The sequence below is a fragment of the Camelus ferus genome, chromosome 9 (genome assembly GCF_009834535.1).
Source record: "Camelus ferus isolate YT-003-E chromosome 9, BCGSAC_Cfer_1.0, whole genome shotgun sequence".
Lineage (NCBI taxonomy): Eukaryota > Metazoa > Chordata > Mammalia > Artiodactyla > Camelidae > Camelus > Camelus ferus.
The window spans coordinates 8,023,420-8,043,763 of NC_045704.1; the positions used below are offsets into that span (position 1 = coordinate 8,023,420).

The 20,344-nt window shown below is 42.1% G+C and overlaps 1 protein-coding gene across 2 annotated transcripts in view; it reads left to right on the forward strand.

Annotated features, from left to right (window-relative positions):
• The window catches only part of DUXA (double homeobox A), a 22,021-nt gene extending 4,734 nt beyond the window's left edge, over positions 1-17,287 (forward strand). Inside the window, exons 1-6 of one of the 2 annotated variants that reach the window (XM_032487615.1) lie at positions 7,442-7,521; positions 11,939-12,093; positions 13,432-13,534; positions 13,952-14,097; positions 16,376-16,490; positions 16,899-17,287. In XM_032487615.1, the coding sequence (XP_032343506.1) occupies positions 7,497-7,521; positions 11,939-12,093; positions 13,432-13,534; positions 13,952-14,097; positions 16,376-16,490; positions 16,899-16,915 (561 nt within the window). In that variant the 5' untranslated portion in view covers positions 7,442-7,496 and the 3' untranslated portion in view covers positions 16,916-17,287. Of the gene's footprint in view, positions 1-7,441; positions 7,522-11,938; positions 12,094-13,431; positions 13,535-13,951; positions 14,098-16,375; positions 16,491-16,898 lie in introns of those variants that run through there. The other variant, XM_032487614.1, reaches the window with a different exon arrangement.
• Positions 17,288-20,344: the final 3,057 nt, after the last annotated feature.

Genomic DNA, 20,344 nt, shown 5'->3' on the forward strand with positions numbered 1-20,344 from the left:
ACTGTTTTAATTACTGTAGCTTTGAGAATAGTTTGAAGTCAGGGCATGTGATTTCCCCAGCTCCATTCTTCTTTCTCAAGACTGTTTTTGCTATTCAGGGTCTTCTGTGTTTCCATACAAATTTTAACATTTTTTTGTTCCAGTTCTGTGGAAATGTCATTGGTAATTTGATAGAGATTGCATTGAATTTGTATATTGCCTTGAGCAGTATGGCCATTTTAGCAATACTGATTCTCCCAATCCAAGAACATGGTATATCTTTCCACCTGTTTGTGTCATCTTCAGTTTCTTCCATCAGTGTCTTATAGTTCTTGAGGTACAAATCCCTTGCCTCCTTAGGTAGGTTTATTCCTATATATTTTATTCTTTTTGATGCAATGATAAATGGTATTGTTTCCTTAATTTCTCCTTCTGATATTTCATTGTTAGTGTATAGAAATGCAACTTATCTCTATATATCAATTTTGTATCCTGCAACTTTGCTGAATTCATTGATGAGCTCTAGTAGTTTTCTGGTAGCATTGTTATGATTCTCTATGTATCATATCATGTCATCTGCCATCAGTGACAGTTTTACTTCTTCGTTTCCAGTATGGACTCCTTATATTTCTTTTCTTCTCTGATTGCTATGGCTAGGAATTCCAAAACTATGTTGAATAAAATGGAGAAACTATTTTAGATAGACATACCCAAACCATAATTATTCCTAAAAAGTTCACCTGAAAAGTCTTATCTCATTTAGCTTAATTTTATAAGTTATGACAATATCACAGTACGAAGTTAAATTTTTCTTGCTGACAAACTCTGCAATAGAAATAATGTGAACTTATTGACCTTTAGCTAACCAAGGTACAATAAAAGTAATACATACCTGTATTGATTAAACCAATAAGCTTAAGCTAGCTTTCATACCAGATATTAATTTAATATTGAATATTTCCTAGCTCACATAAACCTGAAATTCATTCTAGCCATTAAAAAAAAATTTAGAAATATTTAATTTATGAGTGGTTACTTTTAAGTCAATTAAATTGATAATTTTCATAAATTTAATTTTGACATTATTCATAAATTTAATTTTGATAATATGATAACATGTATAATGTGTAAACAGACATACAACAGCCAAAACTAGAGATCTCATAGCTTCACTTTAATACTTGGTTATGAATCAGGTATTACAATGTAAACTTACTAGTTTATAAATAACAGTTGGAATTCATGCAGAAAAATGGATGTGGGGTGTGAGAAGGGTGCTGTCCCAGGCTTCAGTTGAGCCTCTGGGACATGCCCTGCCAAGTGTGGGTCCTTGGCTTTGCACAGGAAAGAATTCAACAGCGAGCCACAGTTGAGTAAAAGTAGATTTATTTATAGAGATACATCAAAAGGCAAGAGAGAGGCCATAAGGTGTAGGGGTTGGGTGCTCAGATTAGAGTAGAAGTAGACATAGACAGAGTGCGGGCCATCTCCGAAGGGGGAGAGAGAGAGAGAGGGCAGCAGCCACAAGGCACCCTGTTGCCAGTTTTTATGGGCTTGGTGGCTTCATATGCTAATAAGTGGAAGGACCAGTCTAACTAGCCTGGGGAAGGGGCTGGGATTCCCTGGAAGTTGGCCATTTACCACTCTTTGACCTTTTGTGGTTAGCCTTGGGACTGTCATGGCGCCTGTGGGCATGTTATTTACTATGCTAATATATTACAATGCGCTTATAATGAAGCTCAAGGTCTCCTAGAACTCAAATCTCCCACGTCTTGAGCCTCCAGCCCTACTGGGGGTTGAATCTTCCACCATTTTGATGTATCATTCCTTGGCTGTGAATGGCTGTGCCCTGCCCCCTTCCTGTCTCAGAATAAGTTAAATTTTCTTGCTTGGATGACTAAGGCTTTATTATTAATGGAAAAGTCTTTTAAGACTTGTATTTGTCCTTGATAGACCTTTAAGGAGACTATGGATTAGATTTTGGGTGAGGGAGCCTTCCCAGCAGTTTGAATTTAAAAAGCCCTTTCCCTTCCTCTTTCTTTCCTCTTGGTTTCAGGTTTTACCCCATTGAGCTAACCAGGCTCATTCTCAGGTCACCGTGGGCTATATTAACATTTCTATTTGGAGAGATTGTCAAGACATAGACAGTTGCTTTTAATTCTCCAAAGAACTGGTCTGTCACCTAAATGATATTAAAAGATTGATTTGCTCAACTATATTTTCTTTAATTTGCTTTTTATTGTCAGTGAAAAGATTTCCAAGTAAACTGAAATTTGAGTTCTATGTTCTAGAACTATATATATATAATACATACATATAATATATGTATTAAACTGGGATAAATATAGCACATTTGTTTGGGGCTCCTTAATGTTGGGGATCAATAGGGGGTCCCTTTGGCCCATTCAACTTTTGGTAGTGTTGTATCAAAACCTTTTGTTTTAATCCCATTAATGTCCATTTTATTTATCCCATTTCTTAACAACCATTTAAATACTTCTTTATCCATTTGGAATGAGTCCCTTTAAAAATTCTATCTTGTTGGGGGTTCTGTTTTGTTCCTTCAGTTTTTTTTTTCTTCTTATTTCCATGTTAATCAACCTAATTACAATTAATTATCCTAATGTTTTTATTAGCTTCTATTAGACCCATTGAAGGGAAGCAGAGACCACAAATAAGGCTTCTCAAACCAGGTTTTTTTTTTTTTAAATTAAGGGAATTCTTAGGTTAACCATTATATGTATACATATATATATATATATATTTTTTCATCTTCTAATTTGTTTTTCTTCCCCCCATAGGTACCAATAATACAACTGTTTATAATGAGAATTCTCTAAAATTTACCAGTTTAGGAGCTTCTCCAATTTAAGGGATCTGCCATCTGGCCATTAATGATATATCCTTATAGAGACTCAAACCAATAAGACCCAAGAGGCATCCCCTCAAAAGAGTGTGAAGGATGCCGCTTTAACAAGGTCCAGGAAGTTTACTCCCAAAAATAGTCTAAGAAAGTAAAGGCCTTCATTGTACATGCTGATGCAATGAAGGTTAAGATGGCAAAAAGACCTCTGAGAGCTGGCACAGTCAGACAAAAGACTGCTCAGAACCCCAGTCTGTTAGATTGCCTGCCAAATGTACACCCTAAAGTACCTTGCAGATGGCGGAGTCGGAGCTCTCAAAGCACGCACACACCCCTAAGGCGATCAAGTAGAACGTTTACATCTCAAAGACACTGGGAGAGACATGCAAGTTCCCCTAGAAGGGCTTTTGTTCCTTTAAGGTTAGAACTCTGAAAAGAAGTTTTATCAAGCCGTCTTTTTTCTAACTAAACTGCAGAGGTAATCAAAGAGCCCCGTCTTAGTCATTCTCAGGGCAAGATTTCCTTTAATTTCCAATTAAGTAAGTCCCTCTAAGTGTAAGTCTTGTATGTACAGAAACTTGGCTGGGGTGTTAGTTGGAGGCTGGCAATCTTCATTCCTTTTCCTTTTGTTTTGAAAGCTTTGTTCCCCATTCCAAGATTGGCTTGTGGAGATGAAATATTTAGTGATGATCCTGCAGTGGTCCAATGTGCCATTTGTGAGCTTAACTCCTCTAGGTTTTCCCCTAGAGTTCTTTCAGCCCTCTTATGTGTCTCTGTTTCTCCCTTTGGTAGCCCAAGACCACCACTGGGTGCTCAGATTACTGAGTGTCCATGGAAGAGCAAGGTTTTAATTAGAGTGAATGGGTTTTCCTATAGGAACGGCTGCATGGTGTGAGGACTTGCCTGCACCACTCCCGCAAGTTTCTCAGTTGCCTGAGGAAGCAAACTTGTTGGCCAGGAGAGATGTCGCTTTTACTGAGCTGAAAGCTCTCATAATATATCTTCACTTTTATTCTGACAAACTCTATTAAAGCAGCCAATTCTAGGAAAAACAACAGGCCGGTCTTCTACCTAATTACCTAGTCCAAACCTACTCAGTGTCTTTCAGCTAAGTAAAGTCTTCCCTGTCTTTCAACAGCGGATAACCCACTCAACGTCCAAACTGAGCAAAAATCATCCCAATCTTTCAACTGAGGATAAACCACTCAGTGTCTAAACTGAGCAAAATCTTCCCAGTGTCTTTCAATTGAGGGTAATCCAGGCACCTCTTCTCAAATCTAAGTTTCAAGGATAACCTATTCCTCCAGAGAGGAGGTTAACACAACCCAATAAAACTTAGGTTCCTCATACAAATGGACAACAGGCACATGAAAAGATTCTCAACATCGCTAATTAGAGAAATGCAAATCAAAACTACAGTGAGGTGTCACCTCACACTGGTCAAAATGGCCATCATCAAAAAGTCTACAAATAATAAATGCTGGAGAAGGTCTGGAGAAAAGGGAACCCTCCTACACTGTTGATGGGAATGTAAATTGGTGCAGCTCCTATGGAGAAGAATATGGAGGTTCCTTAAAAAACTAAAAGTAAAGTCACTATATGATCCAGCAATCCCAGTCCTGGGCATATATTGGAAAAGACAAAAACTCTAATTTGAAAAGATACATGCACCCCAATGTTCATAGCACCACCATTTACAATAGCCAAGATATGGAAGCAACCTAAATGTCCATTGACAGATCACTGGATAAAGAAGATGTGATATATATAGAAAGGAGTACTCAGCCATAAAAAAAGAATAAAAATAATGCCATTTGCAGCAACATGGATGAATTTAGAGATTATCATACTAAGTGAAGTCAGTCAGACAGAGAAAGACAAATATCATGTGATGTTACTCATGTGGGACCTAAAAAAGGACACAAATGAACTTATTTACAAAACAGAAACAGACTTACAGACATAGAAAACAAACTTATGGTTACCAAAGGGAAAAGGGGGGTGGAGGAATGAATTAGGAATTTGGAATTAACAGACACACATTACTATATATAAAACAGATAAACAACAAGGACCTACTGTATAGCACAGGGAACAATATAAAATATTTTGTACTAACCTATAATGGAAAAGAATCTGAAAAAGAATATATATGTATAACAGAATACTTATATATATATAACTGAATCACTTGGCTGTACTCCTGAAACATTGGAAATCAACATACTTCACTAAAAACAAAAAATTTAGGTTTCTATTTTTTAGGTTAGCCAATAACAGGAGATCTGAGAACCAGGAGAGAAGTCTGCTCTGGGTCCACTCATTGGTCACCAAAACTATAAATTGGTGGCGGGGGGAAGCACAACCTAAAAGCTGAGAATTATGTTTTATTCCACGGACTTACTAAGGACTCTCAGATAGCTCTGAGGGACTGTTCCAGAGAGGTAACAGAGGCATCAGGATATAGAGGAGTTTTTTTAAACAAACAAACAAACAAACAAAACAGGTAGTCGAACATCAAAAGATTACTGATAATTAAATCAAACCAGATATGTCACGCTAATGAATTTAGTGCTTTTTACTATCTGGGAAGATGCTGGGCTTATTAAAATTGTTCTTTAGTATGCACCTTAACTATCTAGGGCCAGTGCCCTATTTCCCTCCATCCTGAATCCCTTCCACAGGGCCCACTGGCATTGAGTGGAGTTCCAGTTCTAAAAGCATAAAGGTTAGTGGAGGTGGGTCCTGGGTAGTATCTCCATTGTCATGCATGGCAGCTGCTTCAGGGAAGGCAACTGCTCTTTCTTCAGGCAATGCAGGGTTGATGACCCCAGAGAGGGAGGGGACACCACTGAGGGTGGGGCTGCCACGGCCCATGGGTGCTGTCAGTGGGGGAGAGGAGACCTTTAGCACGGACAAAGACGTCTCAACAGGATTTAGGGTCTCAATGTCCTCATTTTCATCAAGGTCTTCCCACATACCCCCATCCCATTTTTCCCCAGTCAGTGCCCTCACGTTGAAAGTAGATCCCCTGTGAAGCTGGGAGTTCAACGCGTGTTATAATTCAGCCAATCCCAGCATGAGGTTTTGCATTTGATTTCCAGCAATTTCAGCCCTATGTCCACAGGAGGTAAGGGTCTTCTTTGGGGCACTCACAGAAGATCTTAGGTCATTTGTGTTCTTTAATGACCTGGGAATTGAAAACCCTGAACTCATCCTTTCCTTTCACTACCCTGCACAGCCACGTTAGGAGCGACCACCCGACATTGTCATATTCCTTAGTTTTCCAAAAACGTTCGAAAGTATCATACACAGAGTCCTTTAGCTTCTTTTTAAAATTTTTAATAATTCTTATTTTTGTATTGAAGCGTAGCCGGTTTACAACATTAGTTTCAGGTGTAAAGGGAAAAGTGATTCCGCCGTACATATCCCGTCGCGTCTTATAAGTGGCTGATTAAGAGTATCCAGTGGAGGTATTTGTGTATCTCTACAAACAGCTCACACCGTGTACTATCAGTGCTCAGTTTAGTGCTAGGAATAGACCCATTAGCATATCTTTAAAACTTATTTATTTATTTATTTATTAAGAGCCATCAGCATCTTTAAATCTAATCCAATTAGACAGCCAATTCCAGAAATCTGACAACCAATTCAGAAAACAGTCTATCTATATATATATATATCTGTCTAGAGGCCTCTCGAGGAGGTGTTTGTGCACTAGTGGTCCTCAATGCTGCATGTTTGTAAATGGCAATCAAGAGGAAATTTATCAACAAATATTTATTTTTTAATTGAAATACAGTCAGTTTACAATGTCGTGTCAATTTCTGGCATACAGTGTGGTGTTTCAGTCACACATACACATACGTGTATTCCTTTTTATATTCTTTTTCATTATAGGTTACTGCAAGAAATTGAATATAGTTGCCTGTGCTACACAGCTATAAAGAAGTAAAATAACTTGTCAACTTCCCTCCAGACTGATCAATGACTTCAAGAAGGAATTGCAAGGAAAATGCCTTTTTACTCACTGCGTATGCACCCTCACATGCATAACTCCTGTCGCTGCAGGATAGGACTGTTTTTATTTACAATTTTTACATTTTGCAAGCGTGGATTATTTTGCCATTAATTTTTAAGTATTGCATTCAAACATTATTTATTTTGATCACAGAATTCTTAGCACCCCACCCACCCCCTTAAATATCGCTCCCTGGAAATGAGAGGCTTACTTGCCTCATCCTAATCCTGAGACTAATTACTAATTTAATAAGAAAAAGCCACCACTTCAAGAGATAAGTGAAGAGTATGAAGAAGAAATTTCAAAAAAAAAAATACATATGTATAAAATAAACATTTGGGAAAAGGTGTGTAAACGGCATATACTCAAAAACACTCTTGCTCAGGTGTCGAGGTTGGTATAGGTTGTTAAATCTCCATCAAGGGAAGGAAAAAATCCTATCTAGTCTTTCCTAGATTAATCGGGTGTATGCTGGCTTAAGAAATGAAATAATCAGTAAAGGTGAACTTCTCGGATCAGCCACTAATGATTAGATTAGTGGGAGGGGCCATCCAGGCGGATCAGATAAAAGCCCCACCAGCTGCTGTGTCTCAGTCTCCTGGTGGAGTCTGACTTCGGAACTCTTCCTCCAGCATGGCTGAAGACAAATTTCCAAAACGTAAGTTCCTTGCACACCAGACTGCCATTGTGGTTTCCTTGGTTTGGGTGGGAAATTGGGCTGAAAACCTAGTGGGCTTGTCAGATGTTGTGGGAGTCCTGTTTTGTACACTGTTAAGTAATGGTGCTAGGGTCAGGGGAAGCCAGTTTCTCTCACGTGATGTGAAAATATACCATCCTGTGTGCATCTGAGTACCGGGAACTTTGGAAAGACGCAGGCATTCAAGAACTAAACAATACAAATGATTGTTTCTGGGATGGAGGTGGGAGGAAAGAATAGATGGGAAGAAGGAACAGGAGAGAGACACACTAAAAGAAAAGAAAAAACCCGATGGGAGGCATCAAATATTCTGGGACCAGAGTGTCTTTGGAATCAAAGTGAGCTTCCAGGTTTCCCTCTCCAGACTCAGCATCTGTCCTGAGCTCTGGCTTTGTCTATGCAACTGCCTGCTCGCCTGTAACTGCCATCTCAAGCCCAGCCTGTCCCAAACTGAATCCTCGACGTTCAGACCCAGACTCCTCCTCCAACTGGTTTCCTTGCTCGAGAAATGCCAGTTGCTCATGTCAGAAACCTAGAAAAATCCTTGGCCCTGTTTTTGTCTCATAATCTGTATCTAATCAGGCTGAAAATTCTGTTGGCTTTATCATCCAAGTATCTTGGGGATCTCGTGACCATTTCTCGGTCTGTTCCCACCACAGTCACTAGATCACTGTGATGTCCTCCGACTTGATCTCCCTGCTTCCACCCTGGCGCTGATTCAGTCTATTCTCAACCCTGCAGCTTGTGTGATCTTATTACACTACCAGTCTTCTTATCTGCTCCAAACCCCTCAGTGACTTCCCGCCACACTGGGAGTCAAAGGCACTTGGCCCCGAGAGGTCCTGTATAATCTACCCTGCCTGGGAGGTCTAGGACCTCGTCTGCTTCTGCTCTGTTTCCACCTCTCCAGACTTTACAGCCTTTTTGCTGTATCTTGAACAGGCCAAGCAGACTCCCACTTGCTGTCCTCAGTTCTTGCAAAGTTTCTCTCCTGAATGTCAACATCGTTCCCTCTGTCATTGGCCTCAAGTCTTTGCTTAAGTCATTTTCTCAGGGAGGTCTTCCCTGACTACTTCACTTATTAAAATCATGGCCTTACCCCGTGCATCCTCCACTTTCTCTCCTTCCTTCTTTTTTTGCAGTGGAAATATTTACCACTTGACACACTCTATATTTTCACTTTTTTTTTTTTTAATCTCCTGACTCTTCATGAGGTCAGAGATATCTTGCCTATTTTGTTAACAGTGCCTAAAACAGGGTCTGGCTCTTAGTAGATGCTTTAGAAATGTTATTTTGAAGAATTGAAATTAGATGAAAATATTCTAGTTCATTCTACCAGGACTTACCTGGTAATCCTGTGAGTAAATATTTGTCCATTGAGCAAAGAAGGAAAAATCCAAGCTTTCCTAGGAAAATTCGAACTTTGGAAAATAGGGATCTGCCACTGTGAGCTTGACATCCTATGACAGATCTGAACAAGCCCTCGGCTTTGCATGGGTTTTATCTCTGTTCGCTTCATTTCCCTAACTGCTCCTCTTTTCCAGGACGGCCACAGACATCAGATCTAGTGTACTGCATGTCCTCTAGGTCTGTGTGTCTGTTTAGATATGTGTGTATTCTTTTTCCCCATTCTTTACTGAATTACAGTCAGTTTACAAAGTGGCGTCAATTTTTGGTGTACAGCATGTTTCAGCTGTACATATACATACATTTATTTGTTTTCATGTTCTTTTTCATTATAGTTCACTACAAAATATTGAATATAGTCCCCTGTGCTATACAGTATAAACTTGCCGTTTATCTATTTTATATATAGTAGCTACATATTTTATATACAGTACATATACACTGTTGGTGGGAATGTAAATTGGTGCAGCCACCATGGAGGTTCCTTAAGCTAAAAGTAGAGCTACCTTATGATCCAGCAATCTCACTCCTGGGCATATATGCCAAGGAAACTCTAATTTGAAAAGATACAGGCACCCCAGTGTTTACAGCAGCACTATACACAATAGCCAAGACATGGAAGCAACCTGAGTGTCCATCAACGGATGGATGGATAAAGATGTGGTGTGTGTATATATATATGTAAGGAATATTACTCAGCCATAAAACGAATGAAATAATACCATTTGCAGCAGCAAGGATGGACCTTAACTAACACAGTATAGTAAGTCAACTATAGCTCAATTTAAAAAATCCGCATTCACACACACACACACACACACACACACACAACGACACAGTCAAGGAGAATAACGTAAGTGGAGCTATAAGATGGGTGGAATTCTGTGAGGACCTTTTTCCTTGTGAGGATTTCTAACTTACCTCAGAGCACACCACTTTGTCACCAGAAAAATTCCATCACGAACTATTTGGAAGTTCTCTCCAAACCGTCATTTCTCTTGGTTTCTGATTCCATTTTGAATGGTTTGGAGTGGTGGCAGTTATTTCCAAAGGTTTTGGGTTGCTGTTGTTTGCATCTTTTTTTTTTTTTTTTTTTTTTTTTTTGCTAGAGGGTTACTCAGTAATTCAAACTTTCAACAAGTGTTTATGGAGTAGGTAGTAAGTGCCATGCCCAGCTGCCCAGCGCCCTAGGCTTAGAGGGTTTATGCTTGGCTGCTGCCCTCTTGAAATTTTTAAATTTTTTAATTAATTAATTTATTTCCCCCTTGCCAGAGGCACTGGGGATTGAACCCAGGACCTTGTGCACACCAAGCACGTGTCTACCACTGAGCTATATACCCCTACCCACTCTCTTGAAAATTTTCACAAACGTTTTGAATAAGGGACCCAGCATTTTCACTGGAATATAATTTTATTGGAATAGTTGCACTGAGCCTCACAAATCATGCAGCCAGTCCTAATTCCATTCATTGGGAATTCCACAGCGAACAAGACAGGGTAGAATGTCTTGTAGAATTTTATTCTATGGAGAGGGAACTTAGACAGAAACAGGGAAACATGTATAAGTTTATTTCAGATGGCGGTAAGACCGGGGTGAACTGAGAGAAGATTCCAGTGGCATTGTGGGTGATGTTAGGGTTAGTCCTCCCCTTTCAATGACATACAACCCCAGAGAGTAGTGGGCTGGTATGCAATTGTAGATTTAGGCTTGAGGCGGTTCTTAAATGCATAATAATTGAAGCATATATGTATTAACTTAAAAAAGATTACTGCAGTGTGGTGATCATTTGTAACGTATAGAAATATCAAATCATTATTTTGTGCACCTGGAACTAACATAGGGTCGTAGGTCAACTGCACTTCAATTAAAATAAAGATTATGATGGCAAATCATGTTGGGACTGGGCTGTAAAAATGCCAGATGCCAAACCTTGACCTAAGGAGGGACATGTACTCTAGGATCAAACAAGAGACCACCCTCATGGATTAGGAATCCAAGTAAATTCTTTATTTTGCTCAAGGAAGGTAAAGGGTGGCCACAGTTGAAGTTTTTACTGGGTTTTCATTTCGCATAAAGGTGAGATTTGAGTTTTTCGAGAGTGACCTCAGAAATACTGCAAAACTACCAGAGAAAGAAGATTCAACTTGTCCCTTTGTATGAGGTGCCAATCAGAGCAGCTCAGTACGTCAGAGTCTCCTCCAGCTACGAGCATGGCTGTGCCTGCAGGGAAGCCCCAGCGTTCCCAGCAGCGCGTCTCCATCTCCGTTCACTAGGTCTAATTCTGCTACAAAGTCATATGTTCCAAAATGAATGCCCAGCATTTCCAGATTGGGCTGTTTTCAGGGAGATGTACCATATCTAAAATCATGTAGCTTGGCATGTATTCCCTATTTAAAGATTCTACTGAAAGTATGGAATTTCTTTTTCAATTAATTTTATTCTCCTCATAGTGTTTTAAAAATATTTTGGAAACTGACCCTATTTATAGGGTCAGTTATAGACTGACCTGATATACAGGGCAACGGACTTCAAAATGAATCAGTGCATACCTAGGAATTTTAACCAGAAAAATCAGGAGGGGCTTAACAGTACCTACAGTAGGCGCTCTTTATGTCTGTGAGTTCAGGTACTCAGCACTGGGCTGACACTGCCTGCATTTCCTGAACGCATGTTGTTCTTGATTCACACAAAAAGAACACATCCATTTTTCATGTTGTTTTTTTTTAAACAAAAGACCTTGACTCCCTAGTCATGCCATTCAGATCAGCTGAAGAAGGTCAAGAATCATGCTTGTGTGCTTAAGGGCTTTATGATTATATAAAAGTTCTTTCCTAGTGGGTTCTGTTGGATTCAAACTGAAAAAAGGATGAAAAAAAAAAAAGAAAAGGGGAAATGAGAGACAAGCTTGAACCTAACGTTTGACTATAGAAAGTGGCCGATTGAATGCTTCTCTCCTAACTCTTTCCCCAGAGCCCATGCCGGCAAAGTGCAGACGCAGCCGCACCAAGTTCACAGAAGAGCAGTTGAAAATCCTCATTGATGCCTTCAACCAGAAACCTTACCCAGGCTATGCTGCCAAAAAAAGGCTTGCTTTGCAAGTCAATACTGAAGAGTCTAGAATCCAGGTAAGCTACACGTTCTATTTCTCTAAGACTAGAAGGAGAAAGGGAGGGGGAGCTGTTAACTGAGCACATTTTACGTGACATTTACAAAACAGAAACAGACCACAGTCATTGAAAACAAACTCACAGTTAAGGGGGATGGGGAGAGATAAATTGGGAGTTCAAGATTTGTGGATACTAACTATTATATATAAAATAGATGAATAACAAGTTTATGCTGTAGAGCACAGGGAACTGTATTCAATATCTTGTAGTAACTTGCGGTGAGAAAGAATATGAAAACAAATACATGTATGTTCACGTGTGATGGAAGCATTATGCTGCACACCGGAAGTTGATATAACATTGGAAACTGACTATCCTTCAGTAAAAAGATACATGTACAAACAAGCCAACAGATGTGGATACTGGGGGTGAAGGGCTCCCGGGGGTGGGCGAGAAGTGTCGGTCCACCTTCAGAGAAGAGGGAGTGTGTGTGTGGTGTGCTGGCTGGAGGACACGCTTCTTCCAGGGCATAAAGCCAAGCAGGTCATTATATGTGATGTGGTCACAGATGTAGGCGAGGGTCTGATGACACGGTGAGACTGCAGAGGAACTGTGGGTGATGTTAGGGTCAACCTTCCTCTTTTCATCCACTTTCAATGAAGTGCAGTAGACCAGGGATCAGTGGACTGATATGCGATGCAGATTTAGGCTTGAGGTGGTTCTTTTTAAAAAACATTTATTTTTTTTTTACAGTTTTTGGAGGGAGGTAATTAGGTTTGTTTATATATCTATCTACCTACCTACCTACCTATCTACCTGTCTGTCTGTCTATCTGTCTGTCTGTCTATCTACCTACCTGTCTATCTGTCTGTCTGTCTATCTACCTACCTACCTACCTATCTACCTGTCTGTCTGTCTATCTGTCTGTCTATCTATCTACCTACCTGTCTGTCTATCTGTCTGTCTGTCTATCTGTCTGTCTGTCTATCTATCTACCTACCTACCTACCTACCTACCTACCTACCTACCTATCTATCTAATGGAAGTGCTGGGGACTGAACCGAGCACTTTCTCTAACACTGAGCTGCACCCTCCCCACTGCGGTGGTTCTTAAACGCACACTAACTGCAGCATCTCTTTTTTACCTTAAAAAGATTTTCATAGCAAATCATGCCGGGACCAGGCTGTGAAGATGCTAAATGCCGAAGTCTGCTCTAAGATTTAGTCAAATGCAACAGGTATCAGGGAGAGCCCTGAGCGCAGGGCTCATAAGAATTGCTCTCTTTGGAGAAAGGCAGCAACGGGGCTGAGATGCTGTAAGCACGTTACTGCCCTCGTTTTCTTTTCCCTGCCCAGATATGGTTTCAGAATCGAAGAGCCAGACATCAGTTCCCAAAGAGGCCGGGGGAGCGCTTAGACGCACGCCAGGGCCGCGGCCCCCCCGCCGAGCAGACCCCAGGTGAGCCGCCCCCCCCCCCCCCCCCGTCCTGGCCCCCCGCCGAGCCTCTTCATGGTGGGGCCAACGCTGCTCTGGGGGCGGGGGGGGGGTGGGGAGAATGTTTTCTCCTTCAGGGAGAAACCCGTTCAGGGTCTTCTGGTGGCAAAGGGTCAACGTGGCTCCTGGAAACGCCTCCTCACAGGGTCCCTCTGAGACTTTCTCCAGCTTCCCTTATCTGCGTGGGAGTCTAGCAGCTCAGCCAAACACTGCCTGGCCCCCAGCGCCTTCTGCCTGGGGCCGCCTGGGACGAGGCCCTCTCGAGGGGACACAGCAGGTCCCAAGTTCGATGGAGACGGTGGGACATGGTGGGGTTCCCTGTCTGAACATGTAACTCATCTCCAAGACGTCCCTTTGCCCTCACTCTTGTACCTCCTCCAGGCAGAGGGGACAGGCGGTCCCGTACCAGCTACACTAACTCCCAGCTGCAAACTCTCATCGAGGAGTTTAAGGTCAACCCTTACCCTGGGATTGACTCCAGAGAGAAACTGGCTAAAGAAATTGGGGTTCCAGAGTCAAGAGTCCAGGTGAGTGATGAGGCATCTGACTGCTCTGTTTCCTCGGGAAGGGGGGCCCCACCAGCCGGGAGCCGCAGACCCTCCGACAAGCTGTTCTCCTGCTGGTGGGGGCACTCCCCCAGGTGCCCCCACGGCCCGCTCTCGCCCGCTTTGGTTCTTTTCTGTCAAAATCACTGCTGTATCCCTTCTGCTCAGAACATTGCCTGGACTAGGACGTTCAATCAGAATTTGTTGAACAAAGGAAGGAACAAGTGTGATCTCCACGGACTGTGAGCCAGGCATTTGGTCAAGGTCTAGCTCTGTCACACCCCCCAGCCCTTCTAATCACCCCATGAGGTCAGAGTTACCGTCCACTGTAAAGACTTAACTTCTAGCTCAGGGAAATGTACCAGCCTGTCTAAGGCCCATTTCTGAAAAAGAATCCTAAAATGGAATATGATTCTGTCAGTGCTGGTGTTGGCGGTGTGTGTGTCCGTGTATTTAAACCAGAGGTCCCTCCTGTAGCCAGGAAGCCAGGACACCTCAGCGGGCCCGACGCTCCTTTCCCTTTCGCTCTCCTCCCTCCCTTCCTCATTTTTTCACTTTGCATTCAAACTAAGCGCCTACTGTGTGCTAGGAACTGTAGTGCGTAGTGATGTATTCACAGAGAGGAACAGAAATACCTTTAGAATGATGAGTGAACGGATGTCTTTGGTGTAAACAAGGAAGCAGATGTATCTTGTCAGAAACAGTTAGAGGGAAACTGGAACCGGGGCTTGCAAAACAAACAAATTCTTCGGAGGAAGACCGACTCTAGGGCTGAGTAAAAGCAGCATCTCTGGAGTCTTAAGAGATGTCCCATTGTTTCCAGAAAACTGTAAATCTGTCTACGGGCTGGAGAGTTGGGTAACATAGGGATACCGATGGGGCCTTCAAGTCTGGGCCATTGTTCATGGACAATTAATGGAAGATCTCATACTTGGGCTTTGTACATACCATCTTCCATGAGCCTGTGAGCTGTGAGGTGGGGTCCATCTCTGATTACTCCTTGTGCGCTTAACAGCGAGCGGACATCTTAGAGTGGATCAGGCGCTTGGAAAATGCTTGCTCGAGGAGTTAACATTTTGTCCTTTGGATGGTGAGGACATGCTGAAGGAGTTAAGGCAGAGGGAAGGGCGTGCTGCAGTGGCAGCCTGAAGTAGCTGCTCGTCCTCCAGAGTGAGGAAGGAACTCCATGCCGGGGACGGGAGATGAGCTAGGCGACAGGTGAACAGTCACAAGGAGGAGGATGAGACTGCGTCACGGTGAAGGCTGAGAGGTTCTGTAGAGGAGAGAGGTTTCAGTGGCCGACTGACTTTTGAGTAAGTGGTTTGGGGTGACTCTGGAAGGAGGAGGAACGTGGGTTGGGCGAGAAGAAAAGTCAGTGGGAAAATACGATGCCAGCCGTGCCCCAAAGAAGCCATCCCAGTATCGCTGGGGCTGCTATTCTCCTCAGAATTCAAAGCTGAATACATTTTCCCTTATGAAGTCAGGATATTGGCAGGTACACACACAGCGAGAAATCTCTGAGTGGCTTCCCCACGCAGGGACAAATTCTCATAGGTATCAGCGGGACAGCTGGAAGAGGGGACTTCTGGTTTGGATGCAGGAACTAGGGCCACCTATGTGCAGCTCTTGCCAAACAATCAATCATTCATCTGCAGAGTGTGGTCTGTGCCTTCAGGAAGGAGGTGACAAGTTCAGTGATAGTACGTGACTTTTCTAACGTCTGGTTTTGGGCTCTAGACTCATGCTTATTCTACTAGGAGCCCCTGAAAACCAAAAGTAGTAACTGTGAAACGTGAGGTTGTGTGTGCGTATCTACGGGCACAGTAAGGGGAAGCAATTGACCAGGTCTTACGGGATAAAGGATGTCTTTCTAGAAGACATTGCTCCATCCTGGGTCACGGAACAAACATAGGCATTTTTGAGAGGAATTACAGAAGCTGGGAAGAGAACTCCAGGCAGAGGGAAGCGCGACAGCACAGGCACGATACTCTGGGGCAAGACCCACCCTCGTAACGCGGGGACCACGGGGACATCCAGGACACGAAAGCCGACACGAGGTCTGAAGTACTAGGGACGTGACGCAGGTTTTGAGCTCTATCCTGAGGTCTGACAGGCGTTCCCAGCTGACGTATGGAACGCCAACGATTTTGGAATTAGGCCTCAAGGAAATCACCCCCTCTCCCCTGTGCCTTATGAGAAGAGCAGTGGTGAGGCTTGTGCGACAGCAACTGTTTTAATTCTCTCTGTTTTACTCACTTAGGTTTGGTTTCAAAATCGAAGATCGAGACAAAATACGCAGAAAGAAAGAGAACCTGGAGAGGCCGTAGACCAAGGACAAAACCAGGGACAAGATCTCAGAGATGGGACAGTTCAAGGTACCGGCCTGTTGTTCCCAGTCTGGCCCACAGGTGGACCCCGCTGAGTGCCCGGTCCCTCCACACGGCAGAGTCACCCCCAGCTTCTCCAGGGAGGCAGAAGCTGTTCTCAGCTCGAGGGTCTTATCAGGCTCCATAGAGTCAAGGTCCCTGAAGGCTCTTCCCGTGGGAAGAGGTCACTACCCACTTTTCAAGCTCCAAACTGGAGTCTGGAAACCCCATTAGTATGTGAGCTTTGCTCCCCAATATTTTCTCCACGCCTGGCACATAGTGAATGATCAGTGAACCTTTGTGGAAGGCTTTCCCAGGAGGCAGAAGGTTCCATATTTGACTGGAAAGGCGGGAGAGAGTTGACCTCCATTTTTGTATGTATAAACTGCCTCTTTTGATTTTTCTTTCCCTCTTTAGGTACAGCAACTACATAGATTGTCACTCACTAGTGACTATTTCTCTGGAGCCAAGGAATGAGGCAAACAGAGAGACAAGTGAAGTGTATTTGATGCCATCAGCCTGGACTCCAGGCTGCTGCTCTTCCTGGAAACATACCCTTCTAAACGTACCTTCAGCTCCTCCTGAGGCTGAGCCTTCTGGAGGTGGTAAACAGGACTTCAGGGGTCAGAGACAGATAAAAGTACCACACAGCTCTCCTGCTGAACCTGGATTCAGAGTTCAACAGATCCTGAGCACAATGAAAATAAACTTAATATCATTTTTTGGTCATCAGAATAATGACTGATGCAAGCAAAAATCACCAAGGCATGTGCAGTACTGTGGTTTTTTAATAATAAATATCTATGTAGTCTTCATCCTCATTTCTGGTACAGAGTTCCTAAAGCCCTCGGAATTTCCTGTGATGAGAGCCATAAAGGTGTCTCTTGTCACATGCTAATGAGGTGATTTTTGGACCAAACCTACAGGTAGGAGATGGTTGCCTGGAGAACTAGCCATGTGATTAGATGATTGGAAAATTCAGAACCGCCCTCCAGGGAGGAGAGAGGGTCTGGAAGTTGAGCCAATCATCAATGCCCAATGATTTAATCTATTATGCCTGGGTACTGAAACCTCCATTAAAAACCCCAAAAGGGTGGGGTTCAGAGCTTCCAGATCAGTGAACACGTGGAGGAGAGGAGAGCGGTGTACTCGGAGAGGGGATGGAAGCTCTGAGCCCCTTCTCACATACCTCCCCCGATGGATCTCTTCATCTGGCCATTGATTTATATCCTTTAATAGCCTTTGTAGTAAATCGGTAATCACTTGAGTTTCCTGAATTCTGTGAACCACTGTAGCAAATTAATCAGACCCAAGGAGAAGGGTTTCTGGGAACCTCTGATTTATAGCCATTTGGTCAGAAATACAGGTTAACAACTGTACTTGAGGTTGGCAGCTGAAGTGGGAGGAATTGTAGCAGGTGGAGGACCCCACGGGGCCTTTCCAGGACAGACATGCCCCCACCCCAATATTCTCAGCCTTCCTTGTTTGCAGAAAAACTTCAAAGAATAGATGTAATCAGAGAAATTAGAAAACGCAGAAACAAAGGAAAACTAGACAAAATAGTAATTTAGTCATTAAACAGTTGAGGTCCTTTAGTTCCTCCTCAAAGACTATAGATAATATTCTGAGCCATCTGCATTGAGCCCTCACCAGCTGGAAGAAGTTAACTACATGATGACCAGAGTAGCCATGAAATAAGCTGCTTCATCTTAAACAATTTCAAGAACTATCTTCAAGGAAATTGGAACAGACCCTGGAGGTGAAGATTAACTACTTACAACAATCAAGATGGCGCTGATCAGACCACCACATGACCAATTTCAGGAAGACTGTCAGAGCTCATCGTGCTGTTCTGCACGTAGCCTCCTTCCTCTGCCTGCACACCCCCAAAGCTCCGCTTTAAAAGCTCTTGCCCCCTGATCTGCAATTGAAAGTTCGCTTTTGGAATAAGTCCACCTTATCCCCAGGTTGCCAGGAAGTCTGCAGTGGGTGTAACAGTTATGCCCCAGGGGAATCGTGTCTCCGTTGGTTGCTCCTTCTGTGTCCGTGGTCTTTCCTTGTAAATTGCCAAACAAATTTCTTACCTAAAGTAACACTTAGTTTATCACTCTAAGACATTCACAGTCTACACCGGATGTTTCAAAACAACTAACAGAAGTTCACATTGGCCACTGTGACTCCATTCTGAACTACTTACAATAGCCCAAGTCCTGTATGTTTCACACAAGATGAGTAGGAATCACAACACAACAAGGAATCACATGATGAGTGTCCAACAGAAATTGTGCTGATGGAAGTGTTCTATAGGGGTGCTTCCAATACAGTAGCCATAAGAAGCCGCAGTGGACTACTGGACACTAGAAATGTGGCTAGTGTGACAGAAACTGGATTTTTAATTCAATTTTTTTATTGTACTTATTTCTCTTAAAACTTTTAAACGGAGGTACTGGGGATTGAACCAAGGACCTTGTGCATGCTAAGCATGCACTCTACCACTGAGCTATTACCCTCCCCCAATTCAATTTATTTTTAATTTAAATTTATATAGCCACATGTGGCTAGTGGGCTATCTTATTGGACAGTGTGGATCTAGAAAGCACTTTATGAACCATTTCATTCAACATTGCATGAACAGCATCTTTCCAATTTAATGAATGTGCACCTCAAACACTGGTACCTATTTATTTGATGGCATTAATAGGTTAGAAAGTATAATGTAAACCTGTGTCTTAATCACAACAGAACCAAGACTATAAGGATAAATTTTATGAGAATATACATGGCCTTCCTACACTGTTGATAGGAATGCAAATTGGTGCAACCACTAGGGAGGACAGTATGGAGGTTCCTTAAAAAACTGAAAATAGACTTATCCTATGATCCAGCAATCCTACTCCTGGGCATATATACAGAGGAAAAAATAATTTGAAAAGATACATGCACCCCAATGTTCACAGCAGCACTGTTTACAATAGCTAAGACATGGAAATAACCCAAATGTCCATCAACAGATAAAGAAGATGTGGAATATATATATATATACATACACACACACATACACACACACACACACATATATACACACACACAATGGAATACTACTCAGCCATAAAAAAGAATAAAACAATGCCATTTGCAGCAACATGGATGGACCTGGAGATTGTCATTCTAAGTGAAGTAAGCCCGAAAGAGAAAGAAAAATACCATATGATATTACACATATGTGGAATCCAAAGAAAGAAAAAAAGGACACTATGAGCTCATCTACAAAAGAGAAACAGACTCACAAACATAGTAAACAATCATGGTTACTGGGGAAAGGGGGAGGGAAGGGATGAATCTGGGAGCTTAAGATTTGCAAATATTAACTACTACATATAAAAATAGATAAAAACAAATTTCTTCTATATAGCATAGGGAACTATATTCAATGTCTTATAATAACCTTTAATGAAAATGAATATATGTATGTATATGCATGACTGGGACATTGTGCTGCACACCAGAGATTGACACATTATAACTGACTATGCTTCAATAATAATAAAAAAAATGGATGTGGTATATAGACAATATATAATGGAATATTACTCAGCCATAAAAAATGAAATAATGCCATTTGCAACAACATGGATGGACCTGGAGATTATCATACTAAGTAAAATAAGTCAGAGAAAGACAAATATATGATATTACTTATATGTGGAATCTAATAAAAAGACAAATTCTATTTACAAACCAAAAGCAGAGAGACTCATGGACATAGAAAACAAACTATGGTCACCAAAGGGGAGAGGGTGGGGAGGGCTAAATTAAGGGTTGGGGTTAACAGACACACATTACTATACACAAAATAGATTAAA